We start from the raw sequence: 24,730 nt of genomic DNA on the forward strand, positions 1-24,730 counted from the left end.
TTGTAAAAACGTTAGCAAATTCATTCTTATAATATATACTTTTCTGTTTGGTATTAGTTATACAGCTTGAGCTTTGAGGCTAAACTAATTAATGTTATACATTAAAATAAGTTTTGTCCTGCATGGCTGGCAATACCCCCAAAAGCGTTTCTGTACATTCAAATCACTAGTTTTCAAAGGCTGCAGGAGCTCAAAGGGTTTGGTGCCTCCAAGTGTGGGTCATGATGCTTTTGCTATTCTACTGCTTTCTCTCTATAACAACTGCATGCGTGCCTTCTCCTTCAATTACCTCCCAAGTGTAAATATCTACTGGTGCATCAATCCTTCACTTTATCTAGAACCATTATATTATTCAACACCTCTCTTCTACACTAATTTCAGAGGCTCTTCTTTTCCCCTGTCATGTACTGGCACTATTTTGCTCCCATTCACGAGTATTTAATTAAACCAATCTGGATTTATACTGAATTATTAAACACTCTGAGACACAGTTCTGCACAAAGAGTCACATTTGCACAGATGCGGGGGGGGGGGTCCTAAACAGCTATTTTAATACTACTGTCTATATCATCTGTATTCTCTTTATTACTGCACATTTCTGGGGATTACTAGTAATTCTCCATTAAAAGCCAGAGTGCTTTCTTGAGAACCCCATCTGTGCCTGCTTGAAAAATTATAACTGATTGGTAGATATTACTGACATAAAAAAGCTACTACTGCTTTAGGAGTGAATTCTGGGGTTGGGACAGTCAACAAAGCATTAATAGGAGGCACTCATGAAGGTACCTGGAAAACCCCCCCCCCCCAGTCCTTTAGGGCTTTAAATGTAATCATTATTCAAACAGACAAACAAACAACTAGCACTTTGAATCTGGGCTGCAAGCAGACAGGTAGCTAGCAAAACTGCTGTGAAATTGGCAATATATGATCAGAGCAAGCTATCCTAGTTAAAAACCTTGCAATTGTGTTTATTTTCCTGAATTCACACTTCACTGTTCAATATAATTCCCTGGACCTCTGTACTTACTGTTTAGCCAACATTATGCAAACAACTTATACTGTTAATTGTGCAAGCAGGAAAAAAGTTACAGGAGAGACTTTCCAGCAGCCCATCATATTCTATGGTGACAGTGAACTGACCTTTGGAATTACAATATGTTTTTGTCAACTGTAGCTCCTGGTATTGCTCTCCCTAGTCGCAATTGGTTCAGTTTAATTTCTCCTAAAATTTATTCACCTTAATTTATAGTCATTATAATACTATTTGCCATCTTAATTTAAACAAGAGAAAACAAGGTAATGTTTTCATGCAGGCTAACATCAACCTGAAAAGTAAAACAACTTACCCATTAGCTTCATCTTGGCACTGTAGCTCCCAAAGTATCTGTCATCAGTGGTGGGTGTGTGACACTCATACTCGCCAGCATCCCTGTCTTGGAGCTCCTTGATATGCAACAGAGCAGAATCCCCTTGGACCCTCTCTACGTAGATTTCTCCGCTCCGGACACGTTGGGTGTAGATCGCATAAGGGAAGGATGGGTCCATGGTGCTAACAATTTGTACCTCCCTTTCTGGGGCAGATGGGAGATATATGGACCACTGGAAATTCTGTTCTGATGGTCCTTGGTAGCCACTGACTTTGCACGAGATAGTGATGTGGGAATTTTCAGTGCGGTATAGAGGTCCGTCTTGAACGGTGACTTGACGTTGTGCAAATGCCAATCCTGAGGGGAAGAAAACGACAATAGAGTTCAGATACACCTACTCATTAAATAAAATAAACTCATATACTACTTTTTAATTAACAGTTCCAAAGTAGTGTCTTTCGTTGCACAACTCACTCAGATTTTTTTTAAAAAAGGCCAATTTTAGAAAGCAGGTGAAATAGGTCCATTTAAGAAGAAAAAGAGGGGATGTTGTTTGTATAATAATTTAAGTTTATTGTTCTAGCCAAAGGCCATGACAAACTGGCAGCAACGGTACCAAATAAAATAATACAGATCATGTATCTATAATAGGAGCCAACATCCATGATGCAAGAGAAAAGCTGTTTGTTTCTCAAGGTCATGAGGGGATCTGTGATCAAGCTACAAACATTTACACTTCTACTGAAACATTTTTACTTCTATTTCCACTTAAGTCAATAAATAAACCTGCTTCCTAGCAAAGAAGGCTCTTGTGCAGAAATGAATATCAAAAACATATTCAGAATTTATTGTGGGTTTTTTTTAATACAGTACTGAAGTTCATGGGCAAATCCTCAAAAGGTAGCTTCCAACACATAAAAATACAATCAATACTCAAATTTAACCATAATCTTCTTTTGCTCCACTCCACAGAGGAAATTGCATGAATGTGTGGGAATTTTTTTATTTCAGAAAGAACCAATTTAACAGAATACCCACCAAGCAAGTGACAAGGTCCTTGCAGATTTCTCCATGCACAACTGCTGACTAACCATATATGCAACCTTAGGGGCCATCCATATCTTGGCTTAATGTGGATTGTGAAGCCCTTGTGCCCAGGGGTGGCCTGCCTCATTTTGCCTCAACCTGCAGCTGCCACTTCCTCTGCTTCCACACGCTCAATGCTGAAGCTGGGATCACACAGTTTCATTGTTGGCTTCCAGGTTCCAGCAAGATATCGCTGGAACCCATAACTGCTTCTCCTCAGTTCTCTGGTGATAGGGTGGGGTGGGAGGCAACTGCGGTTGAGTTGAAGAACTTATCCAACATCACCAAAGACACCTCCCTCCCACCCACTCACCCTGCTGCTGGAGAAATGGTGGCACCAACCAGAGTCACAAGAGCTCATCTGTGGTGGCGACGCCCATGGCAACTCCCTCATGGGCGGGCAGGCCCTGCCATTTCTTTAATTCTCCATCATCCATGCAGGATTCTTCTACAACAGGCTTCCTCAAACTCAGCCCTCCAGATGTTTTTGGCCTACAACTCCCATGATCCCTAGCTAGCAGGAGCAGTGGTCAGGGATGACGGGAACTGTAGTCTCAAAACATCTGGAGGGCCGAGTTTGAGGAAGCCTGGTCTACAACTACTGCTATCCCACACACTTTCTACTCCCTAAATATCTCCATATTTAGGGAGTAGAAAGTGCAATCAATGTAGGTTTCCTATTAGGATTTTCAAAGCACAGGGATTTTATTAAGTTCTCCTTTATCCTTATTCACCTACATACATCAATAAATGAAAGTTTCTACATGCCCTCTTAACTCGTCTTACAAGGTACTATTCAAAAGTTCCTCAGGGGACTGACTGCAAGTAACTTTTGTCACCAATAGCTTTCCTCTTAGTGCAATCCAGCATCTCTCCCAATTCTCAAATCTCTTGGGAAACATTCAATTAGAACTGGAGAATCAGATGTGTCATCTAAATGCCTTGCTAGCATACATTATAAACATTATACAAACACCAAGACAGAATTCTATGTATGGATGTAGTTAAATGCTCCCAAATTATATAGCAATTGAGAAAAGAGCCAAGTTACAGTAATATATATGCAATAGCAGTCAAATTGGAGAGTGTTTGGAATGGAAACTACTGGACTAACAGTATTCTAATTTTTAGTCAACAGCCTTTAATTGAGTGATTTTAATATTTAAAACAAATCAATGAAATCTACTAGCCTACAAAACATATACTACCTTGCTAGTGGGTGGGTGGCTAAGGAAGGGTTGAAGACGTGCGTTCCTCTTCCAGCAGAGGGATTCCCTCCTATCACAACCCACTCTTCTGTGCTGAACACATAAGGGCCAAATGTTGTTGTTTAGTCGTTTAGTTGTGTCCGACTCTTCGTGACCCCATGGACCATAGCACGCCAGGCACTCCTGTCTTGCACTGCCTCCCGCAATGCAAGGGCCAAATAGTGCTCTGCAAAATCCTATGCAGATTTATATATGTAATACTACCTGGCAAACGTATACAAGAACACACTGAACAGCTTTTATTTTTTAATCAGCCAAGTGAAGCTATATGCCTCTGAACAATAACATATGATATCTGAGAATAAAGAGGCAAAACTTGACCTTCAGAGTATGGAACTCCGCATTGGAGGTGCAAATGACTCCAAGTGCTTCAAATTTTAAGTAGGGCTTAATACACAATGCTTATAAGTTTTAAAAACAGCAACACCATGGGCTGTTATTTTGAAAATCTATTCTTGAATGGACAGCATTTCTGTTCGCTGTTTGATTTAAAACCGCTCGTGTTTTGAAATACTAGTTGTACTACTGCTTTTAAAGTATTAGTTTCTGGGTGTTATTGAATTTTGTGGGCTATAAGTCACCTTAGGTGGACTATGCCCCAAAAGGTGGTCCATAAACCATGAACAAATGAACTCAAGGTCCATTTAATACATGATGTACCCTGGTTGATGTTGCTAAGCAATATCAAATAAAGATGCCTAAAATTGCATTTTTAAAAAAAAACCCTGACTTCTTAATGTTATCTTCATTTTAACCAATTGTAAATAAGTTTCTATATATTTACAATTTCCATATTTAACATACAATTGCCAGTAAAATGTTTTTGCTTCAAGCTTCTACCGTAAAAGTGATATTATATGAAGGATCATATTCCGTGGTGACAAGTGAAAGACGCCAGGGTTTTAGCCAGCTAGTCATGCCTCTTCTGGGATACTTACTGCATTCCATGAAACGTCCCCCCACCCTCAAAACTTAATGTGCAGTCTGCATCCACTGAGCATGCTGAATCCACAATGGGCTACCTACCGGTATGCCTTATGTGTGTGAAAGGTGCAATTTGGGCTAGAACAACATTGAGAATTCAAACTCAATTCAAAGAACATTCCCCAAGGCCATGGGGGCGTAAACAAGAGGCAAGCATGTCAGTTTCATTTCTAACAAATCTGTTAAGCAGCAATTAATTCCTCTAGGATGCTTGCAAAACCGTGACAGAGAGAAGAGTTGTGATGAAGATTACTTATGAATGTTCAGCTGATCCAGTAGATGAACATCCAGTCCACATTATCTTAGAAAAAAACCCAAAAAAACCCACCTATGAGGCTGGACTTGAAAGAGCATTCATGTGCATTGAAAATAGACACCGGAAGCAACATGTTAAGTAATAAATATAGGACAGGGATGGATGCTGACAGTGGAAGAGGTTTCAAAAGGTGGCTGCATATCCATGCCAAAAGGTTAAATTTGCATGTCCTAAACATTTGTGTATATAGTTGGGGAGCTCTGGATATGTTGCGGTAACTTTATTACGTTAAAAGAAACAAACTCAATTAGCTGTACTGCTGGATAAGTGTTCGGTGGTTATTGTATTTATATCTGATTAAAAACCAATAAAATTTTATGTTTGTTTTTTTAAAGTTGTATCTACTACTACCCATTTTATTACACTACCGGTACGTGGGGATTACATTCTGTGGATCCCACCTAAAGCCAAAATCGTGTATAGTCAAAGCACGTTGGGTTCAATAGTGAGTCGGATTGCCAAGGTTCTTTTCCCCAGACTCACTCCCCCCCCCCTTTACATTTTTAGAATCATAGAATCATAGAGTTGGAAGAGACCACAAGGGCCATCCAGTCCAACCCCCTGCCAAGCATATAAAACTGAATGTGCACAAGTTAAATGCGCTTAAGTTGCGGCCTTACTGTACATCTTTTCTCTCCCTCCCCCCCCCCCACAATAGTTCCTGCATTTGCTCAACATGCCAATGGATGCTTAAAGGCAACAAATTATGGATACAGTACGTTCATTTGTTCAATTTGTATGCCGCTCTTCCCCCAGAGCACTCAAGCATAGTGGGTTTAACCAGTTTGAAAATTGCTTAAACAAAAGGCTCAAACACAACAAAAGCAGAACAAAAACCCCCACCAATCTTTGGTGTTTGGCTCAACAGTTAAGTATTGTGTGTTGGGACATGAGATTATCAGCAAGCTGCAACACTGGCAGAAAAGGAAAGAATAAGACAGCTGCTATCTGCTTCATTGTATAGCAATTATAGCCTGAAGTTTCTACCACACTGGCAGTAAAGCCAGCAACTTATGCTATTGCAGAGACCCTGGGATTTGGATCTCATAAAGATCTCTCCTCAGCTACTGAATTACTTGCAACACAGAACCCAGGTGAAGCCAATCAGCATTGCTCTCTCTCTTTGAGGTTTTAACAAAGAAATAAGCCATTTGCAATAATTATAGTGTAATCATGCAAAAAAATGTTTAAAAAACAATTATGGAATGTAATTTTTTTTTAATCAATGCATCTGAGCTACTGAAAGAAACAGGGGTAGTTTGCCATTTGAGGATTATTAGCTAAATTGTCTTCTCCTACTGGACTATAGGCTCCAGATATTAGGTTTTCCCACCAGAAGCCTTGGAATAGGTCCAGGAAAGAGTGTTCTTACCAACTCTAAAATAAATTGTGAAAAATGGCTCAGCAGATCCATCAGACCATGCAGTTGAACAGATGGAGTGCAATTCAAACTATTATGCTGGGTAGAACACATTGCTGCTCCAAATTATATTTCCCCTCATTATAAAAAAATGTGGTTTTAAGAGGAAGACAAGGAAAAAAGTTAATAAATTTTTAGCTAATGGGTATTGGAAAGGGAGTCTAAGAGGCTACTTTGAAGCCTATTATGCTAGATTGACTAATACTCCAAGTCCCCATTTACAAGAAATAAAGCCAATTTAATGCACACTGAATTAGGATCTTTGCACTCAGGATTAATAGTGCCTTTTAACAGGTCACTACAGACAGAGTTAGATATGCGTATCTAGCAACAGGGAAACATACAAGTAGTACATTTCACAAGCAGAAAATAAACCCCATGGAACGAAAACATATCATTAGGGACAGTGTTTCAATACATTTTCCAAATTAAATCACTTCTTAGTCTTACCGTATGGAGGTTTGGATGTTTGCGCCCATGCATATTCTTTTGAATAAGGGGTCTTTTGGGCAGATAATTTTAAATCTCCAATGAAAAGAGGAGGGAAGAGCTCAAGGAGAGAGTGAGTTTGAATAGCCTGGGTTACAATTAAGGGTGACATCTGGCTAATATGCCAGTGACACAGCTGGCATCCCACTGCAAACCCTTGAACAATATACCAACAATACAATAACTGCTATAAAAAAATAGAAGGCTACCAGAGAACAGAATGAGAAGGGGGGAATTGTGGTCTTTTTCTTTTTTTCCTTTTAAAGCAAACCAGAGAACTGGTAAACTATTTTATAGCAATATTTAATTTTGTCATATTGAGGGTTTTTATTATTATTATTACATCTGTGTTGATTTAGGCTTTAAACCACTTGTTCTGAAGTGTTGTCTGTGAAGGTATCCAATTCATACAATTCGCTTCTGAGCATGCTCCGCCCAGTTCCAAAATGGTCGCCGCGCCAGAATAAACCGGGGGAAAACAAAAAAATCCGTTTTTTCAGCTAGGAACAGCTGGAAAAACAGGGATTTCCCGGGGAAAACTGGAGACTTGGCAGCTATGATCCAATTACTGTACATGTAAGAACACAACCTTGACAGGCCCATATCCAATTCATGCAAATGCACACCAGCATCACCTGCTGTCTGCCATGAGAATGCTGCATACATATGTCCTGGATGAGATCATTTTAATCCTTACACAACTGTGTGAAAAGCCTATACAGCAATTGCTTCTATGCTTTCCTAAGTGATCTCTGTTACATTTAAGTTTCTGGTGGGCAGGTGAAAGGGGCAAGAGAAGAAAGCACAATACAGGACAGCCACAATCTTGATTATAATACAGGACAGCCATAGTCTTGCTCCAAGAAACTCAGACCAGCATACATGAGGGTTATTCCATATATTATTCTCACAGCAGCCACAGCAGAACTACTATGAACTGATAAACTGTGGCACATCAGCTATAGGGATAAGCAGGCATCTAACCCCCCAGGTCTTCCTAGTCGAAGCCCAACCATCTATCAGATATACTACTTAAGATCTATCACAAGTTAATGTAGTGACCAATCTGAATCCCCCACCCCACCCCAGCCTAGGAGTCTACAGGTATCAGATAGCTTTGCAAGCAAAGCAAAAAACTGGTTGCCTTGCTCTCCTGCTGGTGTTCCTTGAACACAAAGGAAGCCCTCCCTGTCAACCTTTTGTGCAAAAAAGGCAAGCAGGTAGCATGCTTGGCAGCTACTTGAAGCACTGAAACCAAGCAGAAGTCCATCCTCCCAGCTGAATTTCCCTGCCTTGGTTTGACCCACCTGGCAAACAACCGCCAGGGAGGGAGCGTCTCTACCCCCATCGTTCTGCCCGGACACTGAGGTCCAGTGCCGAGGGCCTTCTGACGGTTCCCTCACTGCGAGAAGCCAAGTTACAGGGAACCAGGCAGAGGGCCTTCTCGGTAGTGGCACCCGCCCTGTGGAACGCCCTCTCACCAGATGTCAAAGAGAAAAACAACTACCAGACTTTTAGAAGACACCTGAAGGCAGCCTTGATTGGGGAAGCTTTAAATCAGGCATCCCCAAACTTCGGCCCTCCAGATGTTTTGGACTACAATTCCCATCATCCCTGACCACTGGTCCTGTTAGCTAGGGATCATGGGAGTTGTAGGCCAAAACATCTGGAGGGCCGCAGTTTGGGGATGCCTGCTTTAAATGTTTGATAGTTTACTGTATTTTAATATTCTGTTGGAAGCCACCCAGAGTGGCTGGGGAAACCCAGCCAGATGGGCGGGGTATAAATAATAAATTACAGTCATACCTCGGTTTAAGTACACTTCGGTTTGAGTACTTTCAGTTTAAGTACTCCGCGGACCTGTCTGGAACAGATTAATCCACTTTCCATTGCTTTCAATGGGAAAGTTCGCTTCAGGTTAAGTACGCTTCAGGTTAAGTACAGACTTCCGGAACCAACTGTGTACTTAAACCAAGGTACCACTGTATTATTATTATTATTATTATTATTATTATTATTATTATTATTATTATTATTATGCGGATCTCTGTTCAGCAGCTGGGACCATCTTTCTTGCCAGCTTCAGGTGGAACGCTTGGCTTCTTGGGCTCATCAGAGGCCAGTGAGAACGCTTGCCATGCTGAGTGAAAACAAAGCCTGACAAATCAATTTGCCATAAATCAGACCCATAATACTGAAACACTTAAGAGAAGGGAGGCCATAAAGGGAGCACAGCCGAGTGGTTTTGTAGCCTTTACTTGAGAACATCACTGTACAGACTGCTTTATCATATTCAAGGTATATATTTAATCAAAAAGTACATACATCTTTCACCTAGGCCAGTGTTTCCCAACAGGTGGTCCGCGGACCCCCAGGGGTCCGCGAGCTATGCCAGAGGGGTCCGCACCGCTGCCCAGCGCTGCCTGGGGCTGCTTCCCGCGTCCGCAGGGAGGGCGTAGTTCAGCACAGCTACTGATTGGCTGCAGGAAGCGCCAATCAGAAGGGGCAGCCAATCAGAAGGGGCAGGAAAGAAGTCTCCGCCCAGGCGAGGGAGGGGAAGGCTGGCTGGCAGGAAGAGCGAACCGGAGCGTGGGAGTGTGCGTAGGAATACAGCGCCGCGCCCGAGAGGACATTTCCTGGCGCGTGCCTCCGTCCTGGCTCCCTTGGGGATGATGGGGACGAGGGAGCGCCCTTCCCCGCCAGGGCCTTCGTGAGCTGCGTGCCGGTTCGGCTGCCTTTGGTCCTCGCAGAAGCTGCAATGCACGGCCTGGCGCGCACGGCGGTGGCGGCTCCGCGGCCTCCCTCCCACCCGCCAGCTGCATGCCTCAGCTCCCGCCAGTAGCAGACAGAGCGCAAACCTCTTCCCGGCCCCGCATCACTCTCCTCTTCCCTGGTAGCTCCCGACCCTCTGCAGGAGACTCTCCCGAAGGGGCAGGAGGAGAAAAAGGGAGCCCAGCGCCCCACTTTCCTGGGAATGGAAGAAGATGAGTTCGCCTTCAAAGTGAGCACTTCTTCCATCTTCCATTGCTGCTCCTGAGCCGTACAGAAAAAGTTTGAACGCCAAGAAGGTTTAAAAAATGTATTCTGTGTTTTTACTTGGAACCAGGCAGTTTATATTTTATTCTGTGGCTGTTCTCCTATGACAGGGTGTTTTTATGTTAATTTGCACATGCATTTCCACCAACTATGAAAACTATTTACTGTATGATATCATAAATACTAATGTCGATCTGATTCTCAGGGAGCTGTACCACCACAGGAGAGCTATGAGCTGCCTTGCTGAAATCTAAGTAAAAAAATTCCTTCCAGCAGCTCATACCAAAATAAAAAACTTAGTTGGTCTTTAAGGTGCTGCTGGAAGGAATTTTTTTTATTTTGTTTCGACTACGTCAGACCAACACGGCTACCTACCTGAAATCTAAGGTTTGTAGGTACACAAAAATATTTTGAAAACAGCTGCCTTGGGGTTAGAATCATAGAGTTGGAAGAGACCACAAGGGTCATCTAGTCCAACCCCCTGCAGTGCAGGAACTATCTCTAAACAAATTAATGGGGGTCCTTGTCACAATAGCAGCTCGATGTGGGGTCCTTGAGAAAATTTTGTTGGGAACCCCTGACCTAGGCTATGAAAACAAAGAGGACCTTCAGTGTATAGCCCACTACTGCATTAGAGACTCTTATTCCTCCCCCTGCAACTGGAGACCAATACTTTAAAACTTTTTCAGCAGGGGGCTGGTCGACTGTCCCTCAGACCTTGTCGGGGGCAGGACTATATTTTGAAAAAATATATATGAACGAATTCCTATGCCCCACAAATAACCCAGATATGCATTTTAAATAAAAGCACACATTCTACTCATGTAAAAACATGCTGATTCCCGGACTGTCCGTGGGCTGGATTTAGAAGGCGATTGGGCCGGATCCAGCCCCCGGGCCTTAGTTTGCCTACCCATGTTCTAGATCAGGCATAGGCAACCTTGGCTCTCCAGATGTTTTGGAACGACAACACCCATGATCCCTGACCACTGGCCCTGTTAGTAGCTAGGGATCATGGGAGTTGTAGTTCCAAAACATCTGGAGAGTCAAGGTTGCCTATGCCTGTTCAGATAGACTTGAAGAAGGCTTTGAATAATGGTGACACAACCTCTCTCACATACAGTACTACCGGTAAGTAGAAGAATAGAAGCATAGCCACCCAACCCCACCCCACGCGCCCCTCCCCCTTATTCCTTTTCCTCTTCTTCTTCCTCCTAATTGTTTAAACCAACTCATAAACTAAGAACTTATACACTGACCACTAATAATGAAACATATGTTGTAGATATTTTTCCACATTTATTATGCTGTTTTTGTGATATACAAATGACATGAGAAAATTTGGTATACTTGTTTGTATAACGTTATTCTCGCTTATAAAGTCCAATTTAAAAAAGCAACAACCCCAAAAACTAACCATTCTGAATCCTGGCACAGAACTAGGATGGGGGAGAGATCCAGAACTGCAGTACCTCACACACCTCATTTGCAGTGTTAGAAACTCAGATATATAATCTAATTGCCAAATGGGACCTTAAACCACAATGGCATGAACATCCTAAATTGGGCCAGGAAACCAACTAGCAGCCAATGCAGTTTTTTTAGAACAGGGGTTTATAGGATTTCTAAAGACAAACCCAGCCAGCAATCTGCCTGCTGCATTTTGCATGTTGAAAAGCCTTCAAATTAATGTATGCGGGTCAAGGAGTACTGTGAGCCACTTTTCCTACCTGCACTGAAAGGAGATCTGTGCAGACCTAATGAAAGAGGCTGCTTCAAAAAGCAATGATAATACGTCTTGCTGTATTGTTAGAATTTTCTACTGTTTTCTAAGATGCCCTCATGGTATTAAAACCATCTCACACTATCACTGCTTGTTCCACATTTGATTCACTGCACCAGGCAGACTGTATATCCTTGACAGTAGGTCTCCCAAATAAAATCCTTCACAGAAACATCAGAATAACATTGCTTTTGTATTTTCAAAACACAATCGCTGTTTGCCCAAGCCGCCCATTGTACACAGCAGCTTAAGGTTCGACACTAAATCTAGGGCTAGAGCTACAATCACAGAAGCTTTACTATAAACTGATTTTGCAATGAACGGCCAAGCCTCAGCTACTAAAACGATTTGCATAAACTTTGTTAGTTTGCATAGCTGCCATTGAGTGTGGCAGGCCATATCTTTGTGCCAACTGAGCTCCCAGTCTTACTTTCAAGTCATCCTCCACTCCCCCCCCCCAAAAAAGGGACAGTATCAGGGATGGTTTGCATGTAATCAGAAGGGGAAAGAGATGCACTGCTATAATCTGTCAAGGAGGATATTAAAAATACAGAAATGGCTCTGGGTACTAACCCACAAGTGTTTCATTCTCGGAAACAAGCTACGGTCAGTTTAACACAAATAGGAGGAAACCAACCAGATTCCACATAGACACAAAATTTAAAAGCACAGTAGCTAGTACAACACACACACCCCACCACACTTGCCATTTTGAGAAAGCCAGGTCCTAGCATTTAATCCTGCTCAGATTATTAAGGATTTAATTACTGTTATTTGCAATGCATACAGCAGCATCAGTGCGCATGATACATAAACAGAGTACATGATGAAAGGTTCCTACCACAAGGAGCTTACAAACCTAAAATGTGGACTGCAATTCCTCCAGCTCCCTCTACAACTTTATGACAAGTTCCATCTGCTAGATCTGTCCATTGCTGAAACAGCTGAAATAACATCCTAATAAGTGCTTGCGTTCTTCTTCTTCTTTTTTTATCAAACATGACTATATTTTGTAAACAAGTCCACAAAAGTTACTAGCCTGGTGGGGAATGGTGGAGGAAGGATGGAGAGTTCTGTTGCTCTTGCAGCATCCAATCACTTGCCTGTATGCAATTCCTTATCAGCTATGACCTATACCAGGCGAATGCTGAAATACAAGGTCGAGTTTTCTATATGTAGCACCAATAGGGTACTACTACAAACTTGATACTTTCTCGGGGGCGTCTTGCCCATAGAGGCAAGTGGTGCGGGGCGCCAGGGTGCGAAGTTCTGGAGGGCACCAGGGAAGATGCAGAGACTGGATGCGTCGCAAGGGCGTACCCACCATGCGGCAAGTTAGGGCAGCTGCCCTACTCTAGAAGCAGGGCTGGTGGGCAGAGGCGGAGCACAGCCCGGCGGAGCGCGAGTTCGCCATTCCCGCCGCACCACGCCGCACCCTCCCTCCAGCTCCCCGTCGCGCCCTCTGGCAAGGCCAAGCGCGGCGGGGAACCAGAGAGCGCGGCGCGGCGGGCAGGAACGCTGAACTCGCACTCCGCTGGGCTGGGCTCCGCCTCCGCCCACCAGCCCTGCTTCTAGGGAGGGGCACAGCCCGGCGGAGCGCGAGTTCGCTGTTCCCGCCCACTTTGTGGCCCCTCCCCTTCCGTGCCTTGGCCCCTCCCCTTGCCCCCCCCTAGTTTTGATCCTGGGTACGCCCATGATGCGTCGCCTCCCGGCATCAACTCGCTGCCCTCTCCCACCTCTGCCGTGCTGTGCCTCCGCCATGCCGTGCCCGGAGCCTCTGTCTGCCGTGGCCACCGCGGCATGGGTTTCAGGGAAGAGGCGGAGGCTGGGCGCGGCACCTCCTGGCATCAGCTCACCGCCCTCGCCCGCCTCCGCCCAGAGCAGTGAAACAGTGGCGGGCCTGGAGCATGTGCCTCTTTCCCCACCAGAGGAGCCGCCCTCCAGCTGCTGCCCGCCTCCTCCAGCCCTGCAAAGGTGTTGGCAGCGCGGTAAAAGGGGGGGGCGCCAGAGGGATCTTTGCATCACGGCACTGGATATACTTAGATGGCCCTGTACTTTCTTTCCTTGAATGAAGAGATCTCGATCCATTATCATCATCATCATCATCATCATCATCATCATCTCATGCTCTGGACATGTCCAGTTCCTTTTCCAATCACGTTTGCCTGTAGTTAGGGGAAGGGATGTAGCTCTGTGACAAGAGCATCTGCTTTGCATTCAGAAAGTCTCAGGTTCAGTTCCTGGATTTCCAGGAAGGACTGGGAGAGACTCCTGTCTGAAATCACAGAGCCACTGCTAGTCAACAGAAACAATACTGAGCAATGTGGACCAATGATTTGACTCTGTATAAGGCAGCTTCCTACAATCCCAATTGATTTTCACAAATGGCTATTTTTTAATTCTAACTGGGGGGAAATAGACACTCTCCTTTGCATTTAGACACGTAAAGTCATCTCTTTATCAAGCTGAAATGGATGGTATATATAGTGCTTGTTTGTGAAGCCTATCCTATAAAAATTTGCAGATGTAACAAAGGACTAGAGAGATGTCAAAACATGGCCTCAGCCTCCAACAACCATTATTTTATAGCTCAAAAAAACAATTTCTGAACTGCTCCTGTCAACACAAAGCCGAATTCTGCCATAACTTAATTAGGCTGGTTCCAATCCTCTGCAATATTTCAGACATACCCCTCAAGGTTAGGCTTACTGAATTAAAAGAAAAGAAAAGAAAAACACTGATTGAGTATACACTTGACAGCAAGGATATATGTTTTTAATTGATAAGGAGAGCACACAGACAAAACCAAGGCAGAAACTATCCACAACAACAGGATGACTGCTCCAGTCTAAATTCCCTAGTTATATCAAGAACACAAGAAGCTTTGATCTTCCTCTGTTCCTTTACATATTTGGTCCCTTCTGATTAGAAACTGGAGGCAAGGCTTACATAGCTAACAAGAAGAGAGGATTTTTATTTATCTGATTTCAGTGTATCTAATATAGCAGACTCAGGAGGGATTTATTAATGAATAAAAACACTTGAATGATTCAAGACAGAAAGGTACTTTCTTGTTGTAAACATCTATAGAGATGTTAGACTGAACCAATGCCTGTTAAAACACAGCTACTAAACAAGGAGGTTGAAAGCCAAACTCGATTCTCTGCTGTGATCTTGTCACCTGGAATTTCCCGAGATGGACAAGTGAACCCATCTTGTTCCTTATTTCGAACTTAAGAAAGTCATGTAGGTTCCAATAAAATGTCAGCCATCTACAGGATAGGGCAACTGTTTTCAAGTTTCCTTCCTTCAAAGAGCACTTTCCACATCAACTCACCAATTAATGAAGTCATGAACATCTGTCATAGATCTCGTGCACATATTAGGACACACCCCAGAACACTTGAAGCACCTGCAGAGGAGGTTCAGTAATGGTAGAAAAGCCATCTTGTGGGCCACCATTCGTCCACCATTATGGATTTTCTGATGCATGAATGAATCCTAGTTAGGTTCCATGGTGATTACTCATCTAACAATTGACCCATTTAGCTATAAGGAAGTATAAGTACACTATCGACCATAACATTCTTCTGGACCATCTATTGCAGGCATGTCAAACCTGCGGCCCTCCAGATGTTTTGGCCTACAACTCCCATGATCCCTAGCTAGCAGGACCAGTGGTTGGGGAAGATGAGAATTGTAGTCCAAAACATCTGGAGGGCCGCAGGTTTGACATGCCTGATCTAGAGGGTTTGGGAGCTGGGGGCACTGTTATACAGTGGTTCCGCTCCTTCCTCCTGGGCCGTGTCCAGAAAGTGGTGGTGGGGGATGAGTGTTCAGACCCCTGGGCTCTCACTTGTGGGGTGCCTCAGGGTTCTGTCCTCTCCCCCATGCTTTTCAACATCTACATGCAGCCGCTGGGAGAGATCATCAGGGGATTTGGGCTGGATGTTCATCAGTATGCGGATGATACCCAGCTCTACCTCTCTTTCAAATCAGAACCAGTGAAGGCTGTGAAGGTCCTGTGTGAGTGCCTGGAGGCAATTGGAGGATGGATGGTGGTTAACGGATTGAGGTTGAATCCTGACAAGGCAGAAGTACTGTTCATGGGGGACAGGAGGCAGGCAGGTGTGGAGGACTCCCTGGTCCTGAATGGGGTAACTGTGCCCCTGAAGGTGCGCAGCCTGGGAGTCATTTTGGACTCGCAGCTGTCCATGGAGGTACAGGTTAATTCTGTGTCCAGGGCAGCTGTCTATCAGCTCCATCTGGTACGCAGGCTGAGACCCTACCTGCCTGCGGACTGTCTCGCCAGAGTGGTGCATGCTCTGGTTATCTCCAGCTTGGATTACTGCAATGCGCTCTATGTGGGGCTACCTTTGAAGGTGACCCGGAAACTGCAACTAATTCAGAATGCGGCAGCTAGACTGGTGACTGGGAGCAGCTGCCAGGACCACATAACACCGGTCCTGAGAAATCTACACTGGCTCCCAGTACGTTTCCGAGCACAATTCAAAGTGTTTGTGTTGACCTTTAAAGCCCTAATTGGCCTTGGTCCTGTATACCTGAAGGAGCGTCTCCACCCTCACCGTTCAGCCCGGACACTGAGATCCAGTGCCGAGGGCCTTCTGGCGGTTCCCTCATTGCGAGAAGTGAGGTTACAGGGAACCAGACAGAGGGCCTTCTCAGTAGCAGCAGCCGCCCTGTGGAAGCCCTTTCATCAGATGTCAAGGAAAGAAGCAGCTATCCTAATTTTAAAAGACATCTGAAGGCAGCCCTGTTTAGGGAAGCTTTTAATATTGTATTGTTTCAATATTCAATTGGGAGCCGCCCAGAGTGGCTGGGGAGACTCAGCCAGGTGGGCAGGGTACAAAGAATAAATTATTATTATTATTATTATTATTATTATTATTATTATTATTATTCGATCCAATATGAAAACGTACGCCAGATGGAGACATGCATGCCCCTTCTCCACCCACTGGTGCTGATGGGCGGTGAGTGACTCGAAAACACATCCAACCTTACAGATGTGTATATGGATTTGGAACTGGGAACGTGTGCATACCCAGCGCGGGGCCGGCGCAGCCGTGGGCGAGAGCGACGCTGCCGGCGGGGCTGGTGGGCAGAGGCGGAGGCGGAGCACAGCCCGGCGGAGCGCGAGTTCGGCGTTTCCCACCCGCCGCGCCCTCCCTCCAGCTCCCCGTCGCACCCTCCGGCAATATTATTATTATTATTATTATTATTATTATTATTATTATTATTATTTCAAGTAATGCTTCCTCCAAATATTTCCTTCTGGAAAGGCTTTGGGGTTGGAGCCACGTAGCCATTAGCTTGTAAGTGAGAACCAAGAATTTCATATATCTCAGAGCTAGTCAAATCCTTTGCTGTCCCGAGGCAACGTAGAGCGGAAACTTTCCCAAATGGGATTCCCCCCCCCCAATCCTTAATTTCTCCATGGAACGTTTCCCATTTTGTAAGTTCATCATTAATGAAATGGATGACAATTTCAAACACAATATTAGGCACAGCAAGCATGGCTTTTAGCTTTGTTTACAAAATGCGAGTAAAACAATTGTGACAAATTATTTTGCTCTCTAAAACATCAGAAAATTTTCTGAGGCCAATTGTAAGTTTTCACATGTAAAGTAAACTAATTTGAATTGGTAAAAAAAAATCCAATTCAAATTTCCCCCTGGAAACCCAAATCACTGCTCCCCAGCAATAGCACATTTGAGGTGCACTGGAGGGAAAATACTTAAGTTCAACTCCAAACAAATAAAGTTAAAAAGATGCACAGCACTGATTAACAGACACTTTTAAGAGGAATCTATGCTAAGGGCCATAAGTGTATAGACTGGTAAGAAAATTGCAGAGGAAATTACTCACAAGAGCACAATCACAAAGTCAGACAACAAGACCTGGGATACAGGGAAAGCAAGACAAAAACAGAATTTAAGAACCTTCTTTAAAAGGGGACACACATTTGCCTCACCAAAAGGCTGTAAACAAACAAACCTGTTACAAACCACCACCAGGTCTCCAGAACAAGCATTAAACAAAAGCAGAACGATTTTTAAATACCCAACAGGTTTGCAGTTATGAGATGCAGAGTGCAAAGGTTATCCAACAGTACTCTCTCAATAGATATATCCAAAGCAATTGAGAAAATTAATTCTATCTCTTCCAGTCTTTTTCAAAAGCAACCAAGTCTTAATTTTTTAAAAAAAGAAATAGCCTAAGAACATTTTTAAAATGAAGCTGCTCACCTCATAATAAACATATGCAACTGTTTGAAGGAGATGTGGATGGTCCCCTAATCAAAGCAGCTACATAAAAAAATCCAAAAATAAATCCAAAAATACATGAATGCAGGTATCAAAGCATGTCTTTATGGTAGCTTCAATGGATTTTATGTTGCTATGTTTGTATTAAGATGCTGTTCTGTGCTGTTTGTTTTTTGGCTGCTATTTTTTAAACTTTTTAAAAAAAAACAACCAATGTTTGTAAACTACCCATAGGACTGAGATAATGTAGTACTGTATCTTAAAGCAATAAAGAAATATTATAATGATTTTTCTCTCCCCTACTCTTTTCTCTCCCCTACTCTACACTGAAGAGCCTAGCTGAAAGATTTATCCATGAAATGTGGGCTGTGGTCCCTACCATAATGACCTCCAGGATTAATGACAAGTGCCCATCTTCCATAACTTTAGAAGACTCCTTTGGAGAAGGTGATTTTAAACACACAGAGACCATATAATAAACAAAACTGGCTACATGACAGGACAACACACATACACATGCCTGAGGTATGTTTCTTAATATCTAAGCTTGCAGAAAGTATTTCACACTGTATAACATCATTCATCTATCCAGCTATTTGGATGTACTATAATAAATTTAATTTCAGCAACCAAAAGCAATGTTGTGGAAATCCCTCCAAGTGGATTTCCAAAGCTCAAATCTATTACATCAGTATCATCCCTATGCTTTTAGCAGCATCTCTATGGAATTTCTAAAGTAGCTATTATGCCTTACAAGCTTGTTGCATAGTAACTTATGAGCATCACCACCAACCTTGCTAACCTCAAGGGCCATGGAGGAGAAAGCCAAATTTAGCATCACCGTCAGGTTATTCCAGATCCATTTGTATGACAGTTTGAGGAAGTGTTAATAGGAAGGCCTAAGATGCAAGAGGAAGTAGCATTCTATGAAAGTCATATACTGAACCACAGTCTCAACCAGGTACTGAAATTAATACAAGCCAGAGGAGCAAATCTCCACTACGTGCTTGACAGCTCCTTCATGCACCCTGGTAAACCTGGTAACCCAGTTGTTTACTGGAAAAATTAAATCTGTATTGCATTTCCCCTTACTATTTAAAAACAGTAATTTCAATGTGCTGCTTTTAATATGTAACCCCCCCAAATTTAAAAAATAAAAAATACAATAAAGACCTTTTCTTTTTGCTTAGTCAGCAACAGTGCATAGGCTGCAATATAGCTCAGTTGGTAGAGCATGAGACTCTCAACCTCGGGATCGTGGGTTTGAGCCCCACACAGTGTGAAAATTTCCTGCATTGCAGGGGGTTGGACTAGATTAGCCTTGTGGTCCCTTCCTACTTCACGATTCAAGAGTCACCATGAGGCTAAACTGGGGTTCTGGTACTCTCAAAACAGTTGTGTGCATATTAAGTATAGGACACCCTGCCTTAATGCAAGCCAAAGGGACTACATAGTCCATGTGTAAGTTTCCCAACTTTATAGTTCTAGGCAACATCTATGCAAACACATTTTGTGCTTTTTCCTCCCAAAAATATTGGGAATGTATTTGCAGTATCTGATGCCGGTCTGTGTAGGATATACACAAGATGCAAGTAGGAGTAGAAACAGAGAAGAGGAATGGTGGCAGTAGGAGGAAACAGGAGCAAGCTCTGCAGGAATGAACAGAAGTATGAGCACTTTCCACCCACATAGTGCTGTAGAATAAGAGAGCATCATTAGGCAGAAATAGATTACAAGAACAGTAGCAAACTGTTATAGTAGTCCAGAGTCTCTTGCTACCCTACCATCGCAAATCAAAGCAAATTTTACCAATAGCAGCTAGAGTGAGCTTTTGGCAGTTTGGTGCAATATTCTCACTAATACATGCCTCAGTTAAACCAGTCACTCTTCTAATATTTACAATATGAATATATGTCTATATATAATCAGAGAAACACATTATATGGAAAGTACTCCCAAACTTATGCTGCCTTTTGTATATTCTTCCTCCTTCTACATTTTAATGGATACTACTGCATATACATGCTGAACAATTCTTTCCAATCTTGGAAATGCAATTTGTCCTGTTTTAAACCAAGAAGAGAGTAGTCCTTAGGATAGGTATCTCTCTGCTTGCATTGTGCCAAGTACTGCACAGAAGAAGCTTCTTTTCAGGGTTCACAATGGCTTGGTGTGCACTTCACACTAAGCCAAACCATGGCTCTGTGCATGTGTGGCAGGCTCCAGAAGAATAGATCACGGCCACTTTGCTCCTCCCCAGTCATTCTGCTGTTTCACTAAACCATGGTTTGGCTTAATATGTCTTTCAAACCAAAAATCATAGTTCTCTGAAGACTAACTGCAAGCTGCAGCCAAGGTTTGTCCTATGGTGTACAGCTCATGATTTGTCTGGGAGAGCTAAACCATGATCCTGCGTTCAGACAATTTGTTCAGCCACACCATGGCTTGGTTCAGTGCAACAGCAGAACAATCTCCGGAAGTCCACACATTTGCACATTCATGTTAAGCTGTAGTTTTGCTAAGCATAACATGCGGACCAGGCCTAATCCTCTAAGAAAACCTTCAGTTTTTCACACACACCTCTATACATTACTTATACTGTACATTACTAAGGCTTTAACTCGTTTTTATGCTCCTGAAGCACACAAAAGCAAGTTAAAGGCTTGTTTAACACAAAAGAATATGCATGACCAAACCTACACAGAATGTCATTGACACCAATGCTGCAGTTGGTCTAGCAACAGCTGTTCAAACTACTAGTGCCTCAGCTGCTCAGATGAAGTCTTAATTAGTGGATAAATTATCACCCCTGAGAGGACAGACAAGTTGGTAGCATATTCCACCTTAGGAGTAATCCAGGCTACTTATTTCCTGTCAGCTTTGGTCAATTTCTGAAGGACATGATGGGGCACCACAGTTTGCAGATCTTTTTTCTATGCCTACTTGCACCTCGGCTTCATGTCTCCTCTCCTGACCACACTTCTTGTCAACCACAGTCTCTCACGCAAGAGAAGGGCCCAGGCTTCATCTTAAACTCTTTGTGCTACCTTGACACTTCTCCAACTTTGATTCCATTTAGGTCACAAGATCCAACCTTCATCATTATCTTGCCTGGATAAATTCTATTTGATTGCAAGGGCAACACACCTTCTGTTTGCCTGGAATCAGCCACAGCTTCCTTTGCTTGCATCTAGTGGCCACTCACGTCCAGCCTCCAAGAAAGACCTGAGATTGCAAAACTACAATACTGTACAGCGAATAACAGAGCTAAACCTTGTGTATTACTGGGATTTGTTGTCACCTCCTTATTCACTGTACAGTTCTGCTCAGTACACATATTGGAGGAGGTCCTGTGTGGCAGACCTCTTAAAAAAAATACTATGCAATTACATACTGTAACTGTAAACCTGAATACAGTGGTACCTCCGTTTACGAAATTAATTCCTTCTGGAAATCCGTTCTTAAACAGAGGCCGGTGCCCTTCCACTGGTCGGCTTCCATTCATCTTCCGGGGCAAAGTTCGCTAGCCGGAACACCTACTTCCGGTTTTGCGGAGTGCATTGCCTGAATCGTTCGTTAACAGGACAGTTCTTAAACAGTCCGAGGTACCACTGTAGTTACTAGACAGACAAAAATGTAGACCATGGAATCCTAAAAAACTTCCCAGTGGCATTTATCTGAAAGACCCTTGTTCTTGACTGATGAGGGCAGAATATTTTGCCAGAGTTAGGGCCAGACATGATAGCAGATACATGTTCAGGGAAGATGAAAAGCGTTTTTTAAACTTTCCATTCCCCTTAAAAATGGAGAAATCTCAAGTTTGCCTGGGGAAACAAACTATTCTGCTTCCCTACATCAGATAACCAACAGCTAATAAAAACTTTTCCAGAACAGTTATCCAGCAAGTATGGAGAGAGAGGAAATGGATGCAAATACAAATATGGAGTCCATATACACACTAGGTTACAAAAGGATATTTAGCCATTTGAAAGGCAAAGACAGTCATACTATTGCAATTCATGTCAGACAATGGCTTGAGGCCCTATATGCCCTTGATGGACACAGGCAGGTCAATCAGTGGTGTCTGGGAAGCTTATTCTCCTACCAGAGAATGTAAACGTCTGGCACAAGAAGCAGGAGAAAAAGATCTGCAGCCTAGAAATTGGGTAACATTGGAGTTTTCATTGCACCACAGAAGGCATGTCAGAATGAGTTATGCTTCATTAACTTATTGTTAGGCTGAGTAACCTTGTGTTCTACCCTTCCCAGGCAACTGTTTGTATAGACTTTGCAGTTTACTTTGCTGCAGAAGCAACAGCGGTAAAAACAAAACCCCTCTTCTGAAACTTATGCTTCAGAGCCTTCTTAGTTCTGAGAATTCATCAGCTTCTCATGTACAGAACAGAGCCTCTTTTTTCTATACCAGTACTAACTCCTATCCCAATACTTCTCTATGAGTTGGATCCAGTCATGCTTTGAGTAGATCCACTGAAATAATTGAGAATTTTGTCATGACTAACATTAGTTAATGTATTTCAGGCTTACTACAACATGACTGCTAAACATATCACTGAAAATAGAAATAGGAAAGGCACAAAAATTGAAATCTCCAGAATTAGTCTGTGATTTGTTGTTGGCCATCAAACAAATTTGTTGTTGGCTTAGAAACAAATTAATAAAGTTAAAAGTAATCTCACAGAAAGCAAGACATCTCACAAAAGTTTTCCTACTGATCTGGAATCATTTACGTCAATAAACAGTATACCAACGTACACTCTTCCAGTTTAGAACAAAGGTATTATCTCAATGATCTCTATAGCAAGATCAAAGCTCACCACTAAGGCTCCAGAACCAAAATTCAATGCTTTGTCTTGGAAAATTTCTAGCAAAAACATTTGTATACACACAAAGTGCGTATTTTCTCAGCATTGAGTAAACAAACCCAGGTAGAGGGGTTCCAGGACAAATGATATGACTTCTTAGTTAGTGGTGCTAAGACTCAAGTCTGGTTTTACATTGATTTATTTACTTTGATTTGCATTATTTTCAGAAAATTGCACACACTTTCGAGAAACAAAGATAACCCATATCCAACAAAACCAATAAAATTTCTCCACAGACCCCGAAGATACATTACAAAAACCTGTATTTCTATCTATACAACACAACTTATAACAGCATAGGCCTACATCTGTAAAACGCATTCCTATTACATGATTCACACATTAGTATAAATCTTTGGTATTGGCCTTCGGTTTTCTGGGGTACTTGTGAACAAAATAAAGCTCCACCATTCTCCTGAAAAGGTGTAGTTGTTCTTTGTCCCTCTTGCTAGTCTCAATTTGTCCATCAATTTTTCAGTAATGGCAATACGCCATACTCTCTTGTAACAAGTGCTCACGTTTAAGTCCTTCCAGAATGTGGTTACAACCATACATGCTGCCATTAAGAGAAATCCAATTAGTGGTTTATCCACCAAGTCTTAATTCTCATTTAAATACAGATTCAGTAATGCAAGCTCTGGAGACTCCGATATGCTGAAGAGCGATTTTACTTATCTCATTGAACACTTGCTCCCTCAAATATGCCACCTTCGGGCATGTCCACCACAAGTGCCTATAGCTGCCTCTGCCCCCACAACCTCGCCAGCACATAGATGAAGTATGCTTATGCTATGCATACATGAAAGTTTAACTGGGTTTATAGTCTGGTTTCATAGATTAAAGCACTGGCAGAAATGCAGAGGGGATCTTGCACTGGAAGCAGAAATATCTCATTGTGTTTCTTCATTGCACCTTCTTATACAAAGAAAAGTGGACTATCATTGCTTGCTACCAGTGCCATTCTAGAACAGGTTAGTGCCCACTGAAGAGTTATGTGCTTTGCTTTTCATGGGCTATGGTCTCATGCACATAGCAAGAAACATAAAATATCAAGAGTCTGGCCTAGGTGAAATCAAACTGCAGTGCTGAGGGACTGGAGTATATGTCTGCCCTGTTTGAGTAGCTCCGTTAACAAAAGGCAATTAATGTGAAGATTCTCATATTTCACAAAACGACGATTTAAGCCATTCCCTGCCTTTCAGAATTATGATGACCAATAGTTACTAGAGCACTTTTAGTGCAACAGAGTGCTCAGTCTCCAAAGATCCTTATGAAGTAATTAATTTCATTAAGGGAAGGCCAACAGTGCATTGGCTCAAACAATTGTGTCCCTAATTAAAGGATTATATGCAACAAGGCTAGAAATGTGTCTTTTGCATGAGGGCCAACAAGAGGGATCTATTATGGCATCTTCCGTAACTTTATAAATTATAGCAAAGAGCTCCCTGGGGGATGCTATTTTCCCAATTTAAAAAATCCCCCCATCTGCTATTTGCACCTTTAAGGGAAACCTACACACACAGCCCCTGTACATGCCTAGTATTCTCTAATGGGCAAAACAACAACTGGAGGGAACAGTTTTCACTGGGAACATAACACTGGGGGGAAAAAAATTTGCATTCAACTTTTACTCAACGTACACTCATTTTTTAAAAATAAAATGTCAATGTCTAACTTAGCTTGATTAATTTTAATGGATCATCTCTGAATAAAACTTGGTTGGATATAAATCAAAGTCTTAATAAACTTTCCACACCTGCCCATCAGCTGCTTTAAAACAAAATGAAACACTTTCTTACAAATTTAATTTT

The 24,730-nt window shown here is 42.6% G+C and overlaps 1 protein-coding gene across 1 annotated transcript in view; it reads right to left on the bottom strand.

Annotated features, from left to right (window-relative positions):
* The window catches only part of IGSF3 (immunoglobulin superfamily member 3), a 110,239-nt gene that overhangs the window by 80,141 nt on the left and 5,368 nt on the right, over positions 1 to 24,730 (bottom strand). The window contains exon 3 of the mRNA XM_035116544.3: positions 1,347 to 1,724. Within this exon, the coding sequence (XP_034972435.2) occupies positions 1,347 to 1,724 (378 nt within the window). The remainder of the gene's footprint in view (positions 1 to 1,346; positions 1,725 to 24,730) is intronic.

Source organism: Zootoca vivipara, chromosome 4, assembly GCF_965207765.1.
Source record: "Zootoca vivipara chromosome 4, rZooViv2.hap1.1, whole genome shotgun sequence".
Taxonomy (NCBI): domain Eukaryota; kingdom Metazoa; phylum Chordata; class Lepidosauria; order Squamata; family Lacertidae; genus Zootoca; species Zootoca vivipara.